The 19,443-nt window shown below is 42.0% G+C and overlaps 1 protein-coding gene and 1 long non-coding RNA gene across 8 annotated transcripts in view; one reads left to right on the top strand and one right to left on the bottom strand.

Annotated features, from left to right (window-relative positions):
• Nucleotides 1–19,443, top strand: part of map4l (microtubule associated protein 4 like) — an 83,285-nt gene that overhangs the window by 43,684 nt on the left and 20,158 nt on the right. Inside the window, exon 1 of one of the 7 annotated variants that reach the window (XM_034887656.1) lies at nt 12,994–14,965. The exons of the other annotated variants lie outside the window; for them this stretch is intronic. Within the exon in view, the coding sequence (XP_034743547.1) occupies nt 13,414–14,965 (1,552 nt within the window). The 5' untranslated portion in view covers nt 12,994–13,413. Of the gene's footprint in view, nt 1–12,993; nt 14,966–19,443 lie in introns of those variants that run through there. 7 annotated transcript variants of the gene reach the window in all.
• LOC117954127 lies at nt 2,644–10,999 on the bottom strand. The gene is made up of 3 exons (XR_004658745.1): nt 10,895–10,999; nt 3,565–3,567; nt 2,644–2,654 (listed from the first exon to the last, which is right to left on the bottom strand). It is a non-coding gene; the product is annotated as an uncharacterized LOC117954127 (long non-coding RNA).

Raw genomic sequence — 19,443 nt, 5'->3', positions numbered from 1 at the left:
CTGTAAGTCTGGAGTTACAGTTACAGGATCTTAAAATTAGATGAATTTATTTTTTGAATCACTCTTGCAAAGATCCAGAGCAGTTTTTAGGTTAAAAATGTTCATGTCCAAAACCTAGTCCAGATTACATTCAATGTGTTCGATATTTTATTAAAAATGACAAAATCTTTTTTAAATATCTGAGTTTCCCCGGTTGTTAACAGACATACCAGCAGATGCCCATGAGTGTAACAACCATGCAGTAAGCAGCAAGCAGCTGTCTTTTGGCCTGCCTGACCCTTTTGTATACCGGGGTAAACCCTGACATGACCTCAGTCTAATGCTTCTTCCTCCTGATAATGTTGGCTTTCAATCCTGAGAACTGTCTCTGGTGACAGCCCACAGTCTGCTGAATGAAGCTTTACTTTCCAGTGTGATTCTCTCTATGCTTCACGTCAACTTTTTTCTCACTACTAAAACCTGACCAAATACTCAACACTGTTTGGGAAATCTGCTCTTGATCGATTAATTAAATCAGGCTGTAGCTCTAGCTTCCGGATTCTGACACCGTAGGCCTTCATTCTGACATAATAGCAACTCTCAAATGTCTTTCAGTCTCTAAATCGCCCTGTAGTGTCCGAGACTAACTTACTGTAACAAGTACAGAAATGTAAGTTTATTATGTACTTTTTGTATCAGAAGTTCTAACGCTAAGACATTGTTTGAGTCGATGTTGGATCAGTGTCTTAAATAAGATGAAGATGATTCTGAACTGGCTGAACATTATCTTTTCATTCTCTCTCCCCCATTCCCTTTTTTCTGTTTCATAATCCCTCCAATCGGGACCTTAAACTACAGGTAAGACAAGTTTCTCTTTTTCCAGTTTGTATATTTTATTCGGAATGTTGGACACTAATGATCCCACAGTGGCATTACTGTGATTGTGTGTTAAATAGATGTTTAGTTTGAATCAGGTACAAGTCACGACAAGGCTGTTTTAAAAGAAAAGGCGTTTTTGGTGTCTAATCTTGTATTAATACTAAATAAGCGCATCCTGTGTGATTGGAGTTGTTCAGCATAGCCAAAATCATCATATTGTGTTTTTCTGTCTTTTGGTAAAAACTGCATCCTAACTGTTCAGGTTGTCTTCAACCTGTCTCAGTGGGTGAAATCTGCTTGCATTAGAAACAACCTAGACTTGCCAGCTAATATACTGGCGTCAGGCCCCTCGGTTAACTCGGAACGAAGGTGGTCCGATGGTGTGTGATTGTTGGGAACATTTCCAAAGCGTGGTGCTGCCTTTTAGTACATAAGGTCTTGAAATTACACTCTAGAGCACTAGATGTCAGCACGTAACCACAGAAAGTTGTTGTTGTGGATTAAATAAAAAAAATTAAAAAACAGCAACATTGTCAGATTTGGTATGACGAGACTGGAGGACATGTTAACTCCAAAGTTGGTGTTTTTTAAAGAATGTTTTGCACCTGAAAATATAGATTTTGCGTGATGTAACGTGTCTATTGGTCTATTAGGTCCTTTTGGGGAGGTCAGGTATTTTTAGTTTCCATAGAATATTTTCACCCAAATGTTATCTCTCTTAGAGGAAACCAGATAAACGACACACTAGATTGCCAAAGTGGGTTTTGCGAACATACTGTAATGTTGTGATAAATTGTTTCATAAATAGAAATGGGCATGGCCTATACCCCTAGATGCAGCTGTGTGTGAGGGATATGTGGATGTAAATGTGCATTTCAATGTGCAATGCATATATCAAATCACACATTTCTGTAATGGTTGATGTGGGTCAGCGACAGTTAAGGCATTGCCATTTTATCCACCTAGTGAAAGCTGCAAATGAAGTATGAATGCATTGAATCATTGCCATTATGTTACTGAGCTGTTTGTTACATGAAATGCCCTCCAGTGTCTACCAGATATATATATAGTATAGTTCAGGCACATGAGAGGCATTGTATACTCAATGGAATGTTCCAAATGGGCCACAAAGAGGATCTCATAACATAACATACCATTACATGTCATTTAGCTGACGCTTTTATCCAAAGCAACTTACAATTTCTATGTATATCAGAGCACCTCTCTGGAGTAACTAGGGGTTAAGTTTTTTGCTTAGGGACACATCGGTTGATGGGAATCAAACCAAGATCTCCCACATCAAAGGCATGTGTCATATCCACTGCGCCATCATCATGCCGCCATGGCATACGTCTCAATAAAATGAAATGACGGGTAATCTTTAGAGAAACTCTGTGACTCTTCATTCATCTCATGGCTTTAAGTCTGTGTGTCTCTGTTTGTTGAAAGCCTGTCTCTGCTGGAGAGGACAGCCTCACCCAGGCTGTGTAATGTGTGTATTCAGTCAGCACTAAGTTGTCCCAGGGTGAATATGTTGCATTATAGCTAGCCCTCCCTCAGTGCTGCACTTGACTGAGATCTGGTGCTGCTACAGCACAGTCACACAAACCTCATGGGATTTGAAGAAGGAAGGTTATTAACATTACCCCATAAAAAGGTTAATCACTTTGGTTTGTGGTTGCTAATAATAATAATGCCAACAAACCTGCTGCTTGTTGCTGTAGCGTTGCTTCACTGCACCTCCCAAAAAAATGCAACAATTTGTTATTGAGAATTGTTGATTAAGGTCTTTCAGTCTGTAAGCAAAATCCAGCATGAAATGGAGTTATTAGAGATGGCGTGTTGGCTGTAAGTGAAATCCCAACGCTGTGGACTATAATCTACGATGCAATAGTTTGGCATAACAGACTCTGTTTTTCTCAATGTTTTCCTTTAATTATCATATTTTTGTCACTTTATAACACACGTGAGGTCATCTCCAAGACGTGGCTTAAACAGTGCAGGTACAGTAGCGAGCCTAGGTAGTGAGCCTGGGAGTCAGTGGATGGACTCTAATAGAGTTATTGACAGCTGACTGCTTCCTTGGTTTATGGTTTGGTAGACATCCACTCACTCTGTTCTTCTCTCTGCGTCTATTTCTTTCTTCTGTCTAAGTGTGTCTCTATTTATAAGTGTCTCTATTTATAAACCTGCGTTTTGCCTAAAATCTCTTCTCTCATGTACAATATTAATGTCTGGGACTATTTTACCTTTACATAAGGCAAGGACACCCTCACTCTCTTTCTACCATGCAGGCGTGTGTGGCCTGGAAAATGGCCTTCGTCTCTGTGCCTATGTGCTTTGGATATGCGTAATCTCACACACAAGAGGCAATGACCTGCTTTTGTGGTTGAGAGCGAGCCAGTGAGAATCAAAATGAATACTATGAATTGAGATAATCGCTGGGGAAAAACTTGTCTTGTGGTTTGCTGTCAAACATTGCAGATGGATAATCATGTTGCAGTGTGTGTTGGATGTAAAGCATTTGGAGGCTGTTGAGTCTCAGACTTGCTCGCTGGCTCCATCAGGTGTCTGCTGGGAGAACTGCAACTCTGAACACACACTAGAGCAGCTGGAGGTTAGAATTAAGATACACCTTTAATGTAGCCTGATCCTACCAGACTATCGTACATTTCATTCGTACAGAGAGTCTGGCTACTCTTCAACTTCCTTGAAGGCGGGTTCTCTGTTGAAGTTTGAAACTATAGGATCTGCCATAACCCATCACTAACGTTTGGTCATGACGTCAACTTAGCATCGCTAGCGTTCGCCTTAGCCAACTCCTTCACCACTAACAGAGCGAGTTGTAAAGTCAAACTTTTCCCAAACCCTGTGTGGAGGAGGGCCACAACATCACGGCCACAAACACAACTCAGCAAAGATTGTTCTTTCTTTCTGGGCTTTATCTTCTGGATATTTGGCACAACAGACCGAATGGCTTTGCTCGCATCTTTCTCCGCCACAGGCATTATGGATCCACAACTCTAACGCACGACCTCAATGTCATCGTTCTCAGCCACTCCCTCTGTTCTCTGATTGGGTAAAGAACAACCCAGACGACATACCGAAGGAAAATGAAAATTGAGTGAAAGTACGTAGGAGGGCGGAGCCAGGCTACCTGTATTAATCCTCAGGGGGGAAGAAAAGTAACGGAGGAGCGTTAGATTGACTGGCTTATTCCCAAATCTGAATGTATTGCATGTTTGTGATTAGAGGGATTTAGAACAATTAATCGATTAGTTGGCACCTTTTAAATTAATCGGCAACTATTTTGATAAGTGATTAGTCGGTTTGAGTAATTTTTTAAGACAAAAGTAATGATTCTTTGATTTCAGCTTGTTAAATGTGTATATGTTCTTGTTTCTTCTCTTCTCTGTGACAGTACACTGACTATCTTTTGTGGAAGTTGTGGACAAAACGAAAAATTTTAGGACGTCATCTTGGGCGTTTGGGAAATACTGATCCACATTTTTATATTTACATATTTATATTTTATAGACCAAACAATTAATTGCAGCCTTATTTGTGATGTAAAAACACTATCAAAATATCAATATCAGTATGGGTCGTACTATACTAGACTCGTGAATGTGTTTTTCCTACTGAGGAGGCATTGGTTTCCCTTCGTGTTGAAATTAATCTTATCATTGTGTTGCAATACTTTTAAAAGCAAAGCCACCATATAAATACATATTTTATAGGGTGTGTTCATATGCTGTGAGTGGTTTGGAAATCGGAGATGTGAGTGACAGCTGCTGAACAGCGGTAGATTCTCGATTCTGCCATGAAAAAGATCACGTGATATTGTCACTTGTGCTCTTTGCCCTTTTTTTACAGCCAACTTTGGAAATAGAAGTGCTGAAACGCACCTTTCGGACCTGCCTAAATAATAATTGGACTATTCATCATCAAAGCCTTGGCAAAATAATGGAAATGGTTCAGTTCAGTGTCTCATTGCATTATTCTCTCCTTAGATATTAGATGGCTCCATCATTATGAGGGCTCATTTCAATTTCCCACATGTGACGGATTTATGCGGTAGCTTCACCCGGCATGATGCAGGTGCGTGGAGGGTTAATGAAATCCTTTTTCACCATCTCTTTGAATCATGGAGTTTTCTTCATGGGTTAGCCCAACATGAGCCCTCAAAACTGCAGGATCTCATTAAGGACGGCTTAATGACATCTGTATCTGCCTTGTTTTTAATCTTCTATTTCTTTCATCCTATCTTTTGCTCTATTTCTTTCAGGTCGGTCTGTCTTCTTTACTGTATATTTATAGGAAATTTGGGCCTTTCGCCACATCCCATCTGCTGTTGCCAGAATGCCTGAAAGTTCTTCTTCCTTCCTCCTGCTTTCCTGCCAAATGTAAAGGGCAGAAGACACTGCCAATCTTCTGCTTTTTTATTTGAAGTATTTATGTAGATTCTATAATTGATGTTTCATTGATTTTAACAACATTAGGTCAGCGCACTTTTTAGCTTTTTGTTTGATACTGTATTTGGCCCTTTTCAGTCAACGTTAGACCACAGAGACAGACAGACAGACAACCAGACAGAAACAGACAGACAGACAGACAACCAGACGGACAGACAGACAGACAGACAACCAGGCAGAAACAGACAGAAACAAACAGACAGACAGACAGACAGACAGACAGACAGACAGAAAGACAGATAGACAGATAACCAGACAGACAGACAGACAGACAACCAGACAGAAACAGACAGACAGACAGACAGACAGACAACCAGACATACAGACAGTCAGACAACCAGACAGACAGAAACAGTCAGACAGACAGACAGACAACCAGACAGAAACAGACAGAAACAAACAGACAGACAGACAGACAGACAGACAGACAGATAGACAGACAACCAGACAGACAGAAACAGACAGACAGACAGACAACCAGACAGACAGACAGACAGATAGACAGACAACCAGACAGACAGACAGATAGACAGACAACCAGACAGACAGAAACAGACAGACAGACAGACAGACAGACAGACAGACAACCAGAAAGACAGACAGACAGATAGACAGACAACCAGACAGACAGAAACAGACAGACAGACAGACAGACAGACAACCAGACAGACAGACAGACAGACAGATAGACAGACAACCAGACAGACAGACAGACAGACAGATAGACAGACAACCAGACAGACAGAAACAGACAGACAGACAACCAGACAGACAGACAGACAGACAGACAGATAGACAGACAACCAGACAGACAGAAACAGACAGACAGATAGACAGACAACCAGACAGACAGAAACAGACAGACAGACAGACAGACAACCAGACAATAACAGACAGAAACAAACAGACAGACAGACAGACTTACATACTTGTCCTACTTCTACTTCTCACTCCTTTACCCCAGTTTCTATCTGTAACTCTACTCCCACTCCTCTGCCTGGTTGACTCTTTTTCTCTCTGTATTCCTTTGCCCCCACTTCCCTACTTCCACCTTGTTCCCCCCCCCCTTTCCTCTTTCCTCCCTTCCTCCATCAATGCTAATCTGTTGCCCTTCATCATGTCTCATCTATATCTATTCCCAGATTCATCTGCCTCCCACTCTCTGTCTTCCTCAGTCCCTCTGTCCACCCTCCTCTATCTCCCTGCTTCTTCCCCTCTCTGTTTGTCCTATCATTTCCCCCCTTCATTCCTCTTGTTTTCCCCTCTTTCCATCCTCCATCATTTTACCCTTTAATGGTTTGTCATACACGACATGTCTTCCCTTCTCCTGCCCAGACTCCCTGTGTCGCTGCACCGTCGTAATATTAGCTGCATTGGAGATTGGGGAGTGGGTTGGGGGGGGTTCGTTGTCAGGGAGACATGGGAGGCAGTTACCATGGAAACAAAGAGACTCTGCAAGTGAGGGATGGAGGGATAGAGAAGGGGTGGACTGGGTGTGACAGTCAGTGAGGTCGAGGAGTAAAAATAGAAATGCTCTGACAAGATCCTCCACCCTCCTTCTCTTCCTCCCCCCCCTCTCTCTCTCTCTCTCTCTCTCTCTCTCTCTCTCTCTCTCTCTCTCTCTCTGCTCAGCGCAATGGACAACCAGCTGTAGCATCCTCTCTCTCTGTTTCCTCCATCTCCAGCTGATATTTAACAATCTGTGACCTTCAACAGGAGAAACTATCAGGGACCTCTGTGATTTTTGCCTGCGCAAAAAGCCACAAGAGTATCAGATTTAATTTGACCTGCAACTGCTTTTAATAATCGCGTGACTTGTTACGTATTTGTCTTCCTCTATTTGTATCCCACATAGTGTCTCTGTTGTCCGGTTTGTTAGTTGCCAGGTTGCCAACGTTTTAGTTGTAGAGATGTTAACACTTACACTTGGGGAGCCATTTTAAACAACCTCACATTTATAATCATTACAATTTCTAGATATTTTTTATGTATGCAAAGACAATTTGCAAGGTGATTTTCTTATTGAAAGTCAATGTTGCATATAGGCAGAATGCATAATACAACAAAATAGCTCAAATACAAAAAATACAAAGAGATCAACCAATAAAATTCAAATACTGGAGCACTGATGAAAACAAGTGAAATAACTCATCTCAGTTTCTCTGCAGTGTGTGCACTGGGTCGTTTTTGTTTTTGTAGATCTGATTTAGATATAGAAACTAGTGAGTTAATAAGAATGTACAGTCTGGGACTGTCTCTCCAAACAGAACCAGCAGGAAACATGTTCATTCATTTACAGAACTAGGCTGGTGCTTTTCTGTATTATTTTTATTGTCAACAGTCCTATAATTGGACAAAAACAACAACGTGTTTGCTCAATAATTCCAGCCTCCCTACCTTGCTTGTGCTGTGGCACTCGGGCCTTACTGAAGATGTACTTCACTGTCATTTTCTATTAATTTTTGGCCTCATCACATGTTACCTAAACAGCAGGAAATAGTGCATTTGTTACTATTTTTATCTGCGGATTAATCCACATTTGGTGCTTATTGACTATTTGGTGAAGTAGGGCGTGTATGTGGGATTCAGTCAAAATAAACTAGTATTTAACAATAAGAACATGTCACCCAGTGCAACAGTGTGGCTCGTTGATGTTTTTTTTCAGACAACAATGCTCTATGGCACAATGGAATAAGACATTATAGGCGTTGATACATAGCACTTGTTAGTAGGTACATTCATTGGTGGTTTGGGTCTTGGGGTCATTTATGTTGTGGTTTTTGCTCTCTTTCTTTAATCGATCTGGATACAATCTGGATATGCACTAAAAGGAATTTGGCGGGTTGAACAAGGCCTCAGTCAAGCCTAAACAGCAACACTACATCCTCAACCGGATTAAGAACATGTGTTAGGGGGATTCAACCAGCAAATCGCAAAACCTAAATCAAACCAATCTACGCTTATTTCTGGAACATCATGGGGAAAATGAAGTGAAACGTGTGCTAGTGGAGCAAACATTTCCACAGCAGTGAACTGGGAAGAGAAATGAAATCTATGGATGCAGGGACATCAGCAGGAGTATGAGCTAAAGGTCACTGGCACAGGATTCCAGACATGACAACTCAACCCAGTGGACCTAATATACATAATATAGCTGAATTATTTCTGATTTGATCATCATCACATGAAGTGGTAACAGTAAGTGAAGGAGAGAATTGAAAACAGAGGGGTCAGTCCCCTGTGTCTTCCCAGTTTCAGGCTTTCTCTTGTCTTGTCCCAGAAATGCCAGAGCCCCAGCTGTCTAATCTACAAATGTCTCTGCTTTATCATGAGAACCCAATGCTTAGCCTGACCCAAACTTTGCATTCTGCATTTCTTGCATAATGCCCACCCTTGCCAAGCTAATTGAAACTGAACAACCCTCTAATGTCTTCCTCTGTCTGGCTGTCACTCCCTCTGTGGTTACAGTAGACAAATTGTTTATGGAGGGTTATGTAATAAAACTCATTCATTTTCAGTCATGCCTGACAAGCTGCTCTTGTTATCTTGGCACAGGCCTTGGATGTGTTGGGGGACAAGTGGGGTTGGTGGCAGACAGTCAGCTGTCATGACTCATGTGCAGTGAAAAAGCTTCACATAGATGTCAGTTTTTTTTCCATCAGGCGTTTGTTTAAAATAGTGTTTCAAAGGCAGGTCGAAACCTTAAACTGGCTAACCGACAGTAGATTCCCAAAGGTGCCCAAGTTACTCTGGAGATATTTACCACTGTCAACACATGAAGGCTACTAGCTTTCCTTCTACCTCTGTTTGGCTGCTTTTGTCTTCTGTGAGCACTGACCACTCTGTTGTAATGCCACGTTTAACATTATCAGGGTTCAAAGATCCTAATCCTGGTTCAAGATGACAATAGTCTTTTATTTTTAACTTTTTAAAGATAATTTTTTGGGCATTTCAGCCTTTAATGACAAGGACAGCTGACATATGAAAGGGAAGAGAGAGGGGGGAAGACATGCAGGAAACCATCACAGGTCATACTCGAACCCTGGACCTGCGTTGAGGAATAAACCTCTACATATGTGCACCCGCGCCACCAACTGAGCTTACCTGGCCACACCTGACTTTGATGGCGTAGGACTGAAAATACAGAATACCACGATGCTAAACACAGAGTTACGTGCAGGGCTGTTTAGTGAAGGCTGAACACATGTAAACGCAGTTTACCCATCTCACAAATTATGTAATAACATTTACGCACACTTCACATCACTTTACATGCACACTCGATCTGGCCTCCCTCTTTCTTTTTCCACTGATTTAAGGATCTCTCGGTTCAAGTCTTATATATAGATTTCTTTAAGGCATAAACTAACTTCAAACAGAAAGATTCGAACCTGTTATACAATTATTGACATGACTGAGTTAATACAGGAAAAAGTATTTTATTGTATTGGTAATGCGTTTAGACTCAGAGTAAAAATGATCAGTTAGTTTTAAGTCTTATCAGTTGAGAAATACAAAATGCAGTTGTTTTGTCTAGAAGTCTATACCTCAACTGTTTGGCTTTAATTTTAAACGCAAACATTCCACTTCAGTCAGTTTTTCATTGTTTTTTTCTCTTCAAACATTGATTTTAAAATACAGATCACAACAATTGTGTTTGATTTTAAATATATGTTGGAGATAGAGACTTATTGATGAGTTAAGATAGGGTTTAGGTACCCTTAGCTACCCTAATTTACCAGCTGTAAACCAGCACGTTCTGCATGTTGTGAGAGCAGTATCCCCTTTTCAACATGACCTTGGTCGATGGGAAAGGTTGCTGAATGCTTTAAGCAGAGGGAATAATTGTCAGTTCTGATAGAAGAGAGAATACTGACTTCCAGATGGTTGCACTCCTTGAAGCCAATTTCTGTGAGCATGGAGTTGATGACATACACGGAACATCAGCACGTCACTCTGGAAAATGGCATCAGTTGAATGACTAGAATGTAACTGTAAATGTCATCTTAAATGGCTTAAGCCTTGGGCGCCTGGATAGCTCACCTGGTAGAGCAGGCACCCATAGATAGAGGCTTACTTCTCGGTGCAGTGGCCGCAGGTGCGACCCTTTGCTGCATGTCATTCCCCCTCTCTCTCCCCTTTCATGTCTACAGCTGCCCTATATGAACGAAACCCAACACCACCTTACAGGCTGTGGTAGTAGCCGTATATTTTATGTGGTGCTGCCGTGGTGGACAAATTACCCATGCTGCTGTTTTAATCACTGCGGGAAATAACACAACATCAGCTAATGCCAAGTGAGCTAGCTAGCGAGCTATCGGCTGTTCTAATTCATATTAAACTGAACATTTCTGTTCAAAGTGAAGTGACGCACGGTAATGGCTTTATGTCCTCATTCATCTCGTTTCCTTTTAGCACAGCCGCTGCATGTTGACACACCTGTAAGTTAACGTTTCACATGTTGCAAGTAGCTAAGCTAACTTATTACCATTGTTGTCCCTACGGCTGTTGCTGTGTAGCGATCATAGATGGTAAATAAAGATGTAGCGATAGACGCTCACCAGATCTGCTGTCATTGCTTGAATTGGAGGACAGAAGTTGCTCCATGCTTCCCCGCTTTTTGCCACAGCTGATAAATTATCCAGACTTCTTTCAGTGGATTGATTGAAAGCTGAATCAATCAATCCAGATGAAGTGCATCTGTGGCAACGGTGTGTTATACTTAGCAACGGTCCGTTATCAAGAAAATAACAGGCCACATTCTGCATTAGAATTCAACCAAGCCCTGTAATACATACTGTATATAGTATATTTCGCTTAAACTTACAAATATGTAATGTAATAGCGGTAGTTAGCTCCTACACACAATTTCTCAGTCAAGTCCAGAAAATCAGGGCTCGGCAAAAACGTGGAGATAGGAGAGGCTGGATGGACTAAACCCTTTGCTGTCAGAACTGTATTAATCCTCCTTGCAGAGCTGTAGTGTAAATCTCCAGAGGAGTAAAGTGGGGTTTTGCACCACACTTGAAATGGGGAGAAAGTCTCCAGTTCTTTTCAGGATGGAGGAAGTAGACATCTCTCACTCAGCTCACAAACATTATCATGTTCTACACATAGATTTGAATAAATTGACGACAATGTGTTCTCTGTTTCTCTGTGTTGTTTTTTTCTTTCTGTGTCATTGTAAATGAAGGTCACACCTCAATGATCTCTCGGATATTCATAAGGAGTTGAGTGAATGAATGAAAATTAGAAAGAGGGAAAGCGTTTGGACTTCATCCTAATTTAATTAGTAGTGTGTTATATGGCCATCATTACCGTAGGGGCACCATAGGAATTGCCGTATGCCTTGACCATTAAACACCCATGCAGAGTAATTAAACCTAGTGAATCGCAACAGATGACTCTTCATACGTCAAAGAGCATGTGTAATAGTAATACACACAGTTAGCAGCAGTGACATAAAACAAGTTTTGAAATGCACATAACAGTTAGAGTGGGTGACAGCAGTGCTTGTTTAATTCTGTGCTCATATTCAAGGCTATACTTCTGTGGAATGGAACAGGTCCAGACCAGGTTATGTTTACAGTCTTCTAAAGAAAAATGTACACGTAGCATACATTAATTGCTCCCTATATTAGTATTCTGTGTGACGTTAACATTGACATGAAATATATCCAGGCTATACAGCCAGCGGAAATCAATTCAAGTTGATTATCAACACCCCAAATCAAAACTGTGCAATGCCAATATAAAAGATGCACAATGAGCCTGTTTATTTCTTTTTTAACTAATGTTGTCTGTTAGCTAGAATGCCAAACTTAAAGCATTTTAATAATTCAAATGTTACGATTTGGTCAGTCAAGCCCTCAGCACAGCCCACAGTTTACACTCCAATGCAAAATTGTTCAGTAAAATATACTTTTATTTAATCAAATTCCATCAATGTAATCCACCAAAACAATAAAGATAGCTATGGGCAGTAAATAGGAACTTTGCAAAGAGAAAATGTGAAACAAAAGCATTTCCATCAGGGCAGAATTGAATCAAGACGAGGGCACAAGGTTTAGGGCACACAGTTGTTCCATGCACACACAGTATCAACTCATCACGTCAATGTGATAAAGTGTACATTTTTTTCTTTTACTTCTTCTGTCGCTAGTCATGGGCTGATATAAGAAGGAAACAAAGGCCTTCCGAATCTAGTCCGGATGATTACAGTCTCCAGTGATGTTTCACAAATCTCTCCATGTGTCTCTCACTCTGTATCAACATGTAAAAGTGGTTGTCATATTGCAGCTGAGAAACTGACTGTCATCTATCTGTTTGTGTGCATGTTTGCCACAATAGAGTGTGTGTGTGTGTGTGTGTGTGTGTGTGTGTGTGTGTGTGTATTTTTGTGTGTGTGTGTGTGTCTCCGTGTACCTGCATGTGTTTGTGTGTGAACATGTGTATTCATATGTGTGTGCCTGTGCACGTTTGTCGCTAGGGGCTCGATGCTGAAATTTTGCTCCAGCGAATGAGGGAATGTTCCGGGCTGTCACGTGACTGTGTGATGTCAGAGAGAGAGAGAGAGAGAGAGAGAGAGAGAGAGAGAGAGAGAGAGAGAGAGAGAGAGAGAGAGAGAGAGAGAGCGCGCAAGGTGCAATTTAGCCCCACAGCTGATCTGTGCAGTGCTCAGAGAGAAGCCGAGACGACTAGACACACACACACACTTTCACGCATACTCTTTTTTTGTCTGTAAACACACGTACACACGTGCACTTCATACACATTAGTACAGTTACACACACACTACTCTGAGGCATCACCAGAAAGGATGCATTGCTACCTCTACTTTCCAGGCTGATAACACTTTGGATCCTGAGGACATTTCTTCCTCCTGGACAAGAGTAAAAGGACAATTACCGAAGACAGAAACGAGAAGGAGACAGGAGGAAACACTAAAGAGTAAAAAAAGAAAGAACTAGAACAAAAATTACAAAAAAAGACAAAGGAGAAGAAAATAGAGAAAATAAGAGACTGACAAGAAAAGGCAGAAAAAGAGCAAGACAACAAGACCTGACAACAGAGCGTGAGAATGTCCTTCCTGTCTGGCTCACCCTGGCAGCAGCCTGGCATTATTACTGCTGGCAGCGGATACGGACAACCTTCCAGTGGGCATCAACAGCAGCAGCAACAACACAAAGCTCCCTCTACCCTCTCTGGTGCCAACATCCCTGTGGTCCTGGCCTCCTCTCCACTATCACCCTCCAGCCCGGCCTCTGACCGCCGCAGTGACTGGCACTGTCAAGGCCAGATGGCACTGGGGGGGCAGATTGATGCTGCTACACAGGGGGGGTCCAAAATAACTTTGACGGAGGACAAGTCGAAATTAGGGCGAGGCAGATCCGAGGGGACGATGTCTGGGACGTTGGCCGAAGGGCCAGGAACGCAGAGCTTCAAGATGCCAGCGCTGAAGATAGAGGATGAAGAGTCCAGAGGGGGGAGGCCAAGGGAGGACGGACATAGGATCGGAGTTGCAGGAGGGTCAATGGGGAGTGCAGGACAAAGCCCCAGCAGCCCGCTGTCTTCTCACTCTTCTCCTTCTTCTTCATTACCTTCCCCTTCTATCTCACCTGGGAGATCCTTTCAGAATTCTTCGCCAGACCGTAAACCCACACCAAACTCTAATTTTGGACAAAATATTCTGCAACAAAACTATACAGGCAGCAAACATGGATTCTACATCCAGGGATCTCCAGTGTCTGCCCATGGCCAGGGCTTGCTTTCTCCCCAAAAACAGGCTTCAGAGCTAGGGGAGAGAAACACATTGAACCCTTGCTTCACTGGAAGTACCAAATCGAGTTCTGCAACTAAAGAGGATGAGAAGAAATCTGTTACGTCCTCTACATCCGAAGACATACTCGGAAGTTTCAATGAAAATTCAGTTGCAGTTCTAAGTAATCAAACGCATAAGTTATCTTTAGGAAAGCAAAGTGTTGATATACAACCAGTTGGTACTGCGCCTTCTGCTGCTGACCTAAAAGGAAGTAAAGATAGTGCCAGCGCAGGGCCTAGAGTAGGCCTACCTCCACCCTCAGCCAACATTGGTGTTGAGGTGGGTAGTGTAGGTGAGAGTAAGGTGGAAAGAGAAAACTTAAGCCATACTAAAAACGGGAGGACGGGGTCACCTAGCAGTGGCATAACATGTGGGATGGCACAGGATTTAAGTTGTGCTACCTTTAGCTTAGAGACTACTAGCAAAAGCAGTGAAATGCCACAGCGGATTGCTGTGAGGCGGGCAATGTCCGACTGTTCACACTTGTCTGTTCCAATGGTAATGACCGGAACGTACCCCACCGGTATGGGAGGGGTACCGAATTTTGCCCTGATGGGAACAACTTTCCCACCCAGGGCGCCCCACCCACACGTGGCTGTCCGACGCTCGCTGACAGTTACGGGCAGCACAGATGCTGCAGCTGCAATGGCAACAACGATGTCATCCCCGTTAATGACACCCACGGTATTGCCATCATCCCCACCTCCTAAGAGGCATCATGGGAGCTGTGAAACCAATGTTTTACTTCCTGTTCCACTCCCTGCAGGGATGTCCATTGACAACAACCAAGATAGTAAACTGAACACAACGGGTAAGCGTTTCTCCATGTGTGCGTATGTGTCTGTTGGGATGGAAATGAGAAAACTCGCAGAGTAGATAACCATAAATACCAGGTCACCCTAACCTGGGTCCAGACCTCTGTATAACTGTGCAGATCTCTGATTTGATCAGTGACTCAAGATAGATCTGGTTTGTAAGTCCAATTTGCACCAATAATAACATTGACATTTATTTTTCCAAAAGGACATTAAGCTGCTCATAGCAACCAATGTCGAAGCTTCTAACATGGATATGTCGCTTAGTGACTGGTTAGAGACACACTAAACAAAAAAGCTCCCTCAAGATTTCCTCTGACCCGCTAGTACTGATTAGGAGACTGCCTTGTAATCATGAATGGCAGTAACCCTTTTTACATTCTTCCATTTCCTGTACTGCAGAGCATTGATCATGACAAGCAGAGGGTTTGCAGCCAAAATGGCTGCAAGATGCTTGATGTGTGTTAATAAAAAGGGCAGGTTATAGACTTTTACTTAAGCTAGCTTGACATCTTCACTATCAAAAATGGTATCTCTGTAGCCAAAGTAGCCCCGGTGGGTCTTTCTTATGGAGGTGCACATGCCACAGGATAGCCAAGCTATGTGTTACACCATAACCCCTTTACTCGCAGCTGTTAATCAAGCTTTAAATTCTAGCCACTTTCTTACAACCTGATCAAACCAAAGAAATTGAGGTACCTGCAGTGACTGGTATTTTCTTAATTCATACAGAGCGATAATACAGAAATTTCACAGCGCCAACAGATTGGACCATGTGGACTGTTCTAGTTTTAATGTTGCTCTGCCTTCATCTTCATATGGGGTTGTGTAATGTAAAAGTCATCATTATTCATCTGAGCACATCCATTGCATTACAGCTCAGTTGCATTCAGCTAAGAATAGTTTGTTGGTTGTGCATTCTTTTGCAACACTAACTGTATATGAAACATGGTGTATTTAAGAATGGCAGTAGGAGGCTGCCACACTGCTGGTTGGTGGAAAACACGTGCACTATTCATTCAACATGCTGTGTCTGGGTGCGATAAGTGACACTGAATATTATTTACGTGCGTCCTTTTAATCTTGATTAGACCAGTTCCACTGCTGCCCACCACCATCATCCACCTGTGGATATTCATTCTGTTTCTTTGGGTTTCTTTTTGGCAGAGTTGCATCAATTCTCCCTGATCTCAGTTTTACAAACGTTAAATCTCACTTTCAGAGAATCATTCAAAACAGAGCCTTGCAACCAAAATCTATTTATAGTTATATTAAGTTAACGTTTTCTACCCACTGTGTAGTTTTGAAGCCATATTCTAGTGGTAGAGTAAATGGTTGACCTGCTATGCTAATTTTAGATATTAGTTAGTCAAGTTGATGAGCTGAGTTAGAAGAACAGTATTTAAATTTTACGACAGTTAATTCAGTAAATCAGCAAAGGTGATAGCAGGTCATACTGGGTGTTGATGAGGACCCCATGAAGTGAACTGGCTTTTCCAGCCACCAACCACACTCTGTTCTTGGTCCGGACTGGGACATAAACCCAATCCTACAGACTGAGCTACTGCTGCCTTCTTCGTTGCCATTATCTCAACAGTGAAACCTATTTTAATCGTCATCCCCTCCTATAATAGGGGTTTTAATGAGGTAAATCAATATGAGAAAATGGGTTTTGCTTTGCTGGATTTCACATTATATTTCATTTAATTTTATGAATGTCACAAAAATATCATCACATCCTCATATCCTATTGATGAATTCTTGGACAAATGCAAATTAGATTTTCACAAATTGAAGTTGATAGCGATTTAACAGAAAAAGAAAGAGCAAAAAATGTGTGAAGGGCGCTGGCAGAGGATTATGGGAGGCCCAGCCCAGAGCTTAAAACCTAAAATGAACGCTGGTTTGGATTATTGGCGTCTTTTGTTATGGCTCTGGATAACAAAGTTAATGAGAGAAGAGCCATCTATAAATGTAGTTGTTCCCTATTGCCCCCATTAGGATATCTGCATTTATATACAGCATTTACTGCCTGGGTAATTGTCTGTCCATCATGTCTGTGTTCTGTTTTTCAGACTGCAGTCGGCAGAGAAAAGCTGGGGCATTGATTAGACATTGACTCTGACTGTACTCATTCAAATCAAGAGCAGCTATTTCTAGCGTTGTGCGTGTGTGTTTGGGTACATGTGTGTAGGTGAATAGCTTCCATTGACGTGGATCTTAAAGATTTTAAATTCACACGCCCCCACAGACACACTGACTATACACAGCATGCTAATTTACCGCAAACAGATAAAAATAGATCACAGATAGATCACAGCTGCAATACACAAACATGCACAAAATAGAACACAGCTGTAAGGGGTGGTGGGGTGGGGGGAGTTTGAAGCTTGAGCTAACAGGGAACTTAACAGTGACAATACACAACCAATTCATCAAACGGAGGCGCTGGGACCTGTAGTCCTCATTAAACACTTTCTTTGTTGGAACTACTGATCCCTGGGGGCCGTTTCAGGAAGATTAACACACTCTGAGTCTAACCCTGAACTCGGAGTAGATTTACCCTGAGATGGGAAACTTTTTGAGTTTTTGGTTTCAGAATAGCTGATTTGAGTTGGTTCAATCAAGTCGGAGTAGGTTCACTCAGGTTGTGTGTACCACCACTACAATAAAAAGGCAGCATGAAGGCAGCCATGATTTAACGATTCACCATGGTAACAACCACAAACAAACTGGTCGGCAGAAATACTCATGCGCACATGGAGCAAGTTTGAACATATGTTTCGTTTAAAAAAACTAAAACATAGCAGCTGCTGAAAATAGCGAGAATTGGTATGGGAGAAAATGTCTGCTCGAGTCAATGTGTAAGCTATAATATGGTGTATTAATGTCATATTTAATCACAGATAACCTATAATATTACTGGGGTAAACTGTACTATTAAAAAAATCCTTAACAGAATAATGATTTACAATCATTTCTTTAATGGCTTTTACTGGTGTGTGGACAGGGAACTCTACACAAACGTTTATAAAACGGCACATTCTTTTGAAGGCGCTTTGCTACTGTGGCTTTACTAATGTGCTCTCCATCACCAAAAAAACATAATGTGACACAAAGAATCTGCTGGGATGTAGGAGCATGTCCACAAAGGGTGACATAAGTGATAGGAGGACGGATAAGGTTATGTAGCTACACGACTGATAGACAGGGAAGAAAAACGATACCGCTCAAATAGGTTGTTATCTGGAAATAAAAATGCATCAATAGTCGGGACCTCAATATCATCTCCCTGTGTATGTTTAACTCCCTGCGAAGTAATACGGCTTCTTCATCATCGGGATCCTCAACCCTCAAGAAGGAAATGCAATGTTTTGAGAGAAAAAACCATTTATAGTGTGCCTAACACAGTTAATAAACCAACCCAGTTTTTTTTTAATTAATGCTGACAGCAAACTGCGCTAAAATGACACAGACTGAATGAATGAATGAGGAAGAAATCCTGCTCCCGAAGAGGTTAGGTTCACAGACTTAGTTACCATGGTAACTGACTCAGAGGATAAGTTAGCTCTCTTTCTGAAACAGGCTGAAGTTACCCCTCTCTCTCAGGTCTGATTAACCTCCCTTTCTGAAACAGAAAACCCAGAGTTCCCCTCATTTTAGGGTTAACAAACTCTGAGTTTTCACTAAACCTGCATCTGAAACGAACCTCTGTTCTTCCTGTAATCTTGTCTCAATGTGCTTTTGCTGTACAGAGGGGGGAAGCAAATCCAGAGGGAAAAATGACCAAACACAAAAAAAACTGAACTTATAACATTAACTTCCAGCTCGATGAATGGGTGGTTGCAGGAGAGGGGAGGCGGACAGGTGCACCGGGTCCATGTGGGCGGCAGGGTCACATTTTCCCTGTGAAGTTTCACTTTCCTTTCAAAATGTTACAGCTGACTTTTTAAGTAACGATCTCTTAACTAATAAGCTCCATTGTCAATACCCGGAGAGCAGAAGGTACTATCTGTTTACTGTGCAGTCAAACAAACTTGTGTTGTTTGATTGAATAAGTCAGTCCATACTGTCTATGGATGGTCCTGTCTGTCAGTATGGAAGCTTGATAGCTGTCATGCTAGCAAGCAGGAGCTGAAGCGGTCGATACTCAAACTGGGATCATGTTTGTGAGACAGAAAGGGAGAATGTGTGTGTGTGTGTGTGTGTGTGTGTGTGTGTGTGTGTGTGTGTGTGTGTGTGTGTGTGTGTGTGTGTGTGTGTGTGTGTGTGTTGGGAAGGCCGCCTGCAGTAAAATATGCTTGCGCCAGCTCCATGTCTGTGTATGTTAGTCATGCTCTGATTTACATGGCAGTCAACTCTCTCTCCATCAAAAACATAGCTAGTGGCCAGCAGCTGTGTATTGGAGCAAGGTTTTAGATGGATCCTCTGCATCTAAAGCCAGCAGTTTCATGTTGGATGAGTCATATTGCTG

The sequence above is a fragment of the Etheostoma cragini genome, chromosome 12, assembly GCF_013103735.1.
Source record: "Etheostoma cragini isolate CJK2018 chromosome 12, CSU_Ecrag_1.0, whole genome shotgun sequence".
NCBI lineage: Eukaryota > Metazoa > Chordata > Actinopteri > Perciformes > Percidae > Etheostoma > Etheostoma cragini.
Note: the sequence above shows the minus strand (reverse complement) of the source record. Positions and strands in the feature narration are given on the sequence as shown.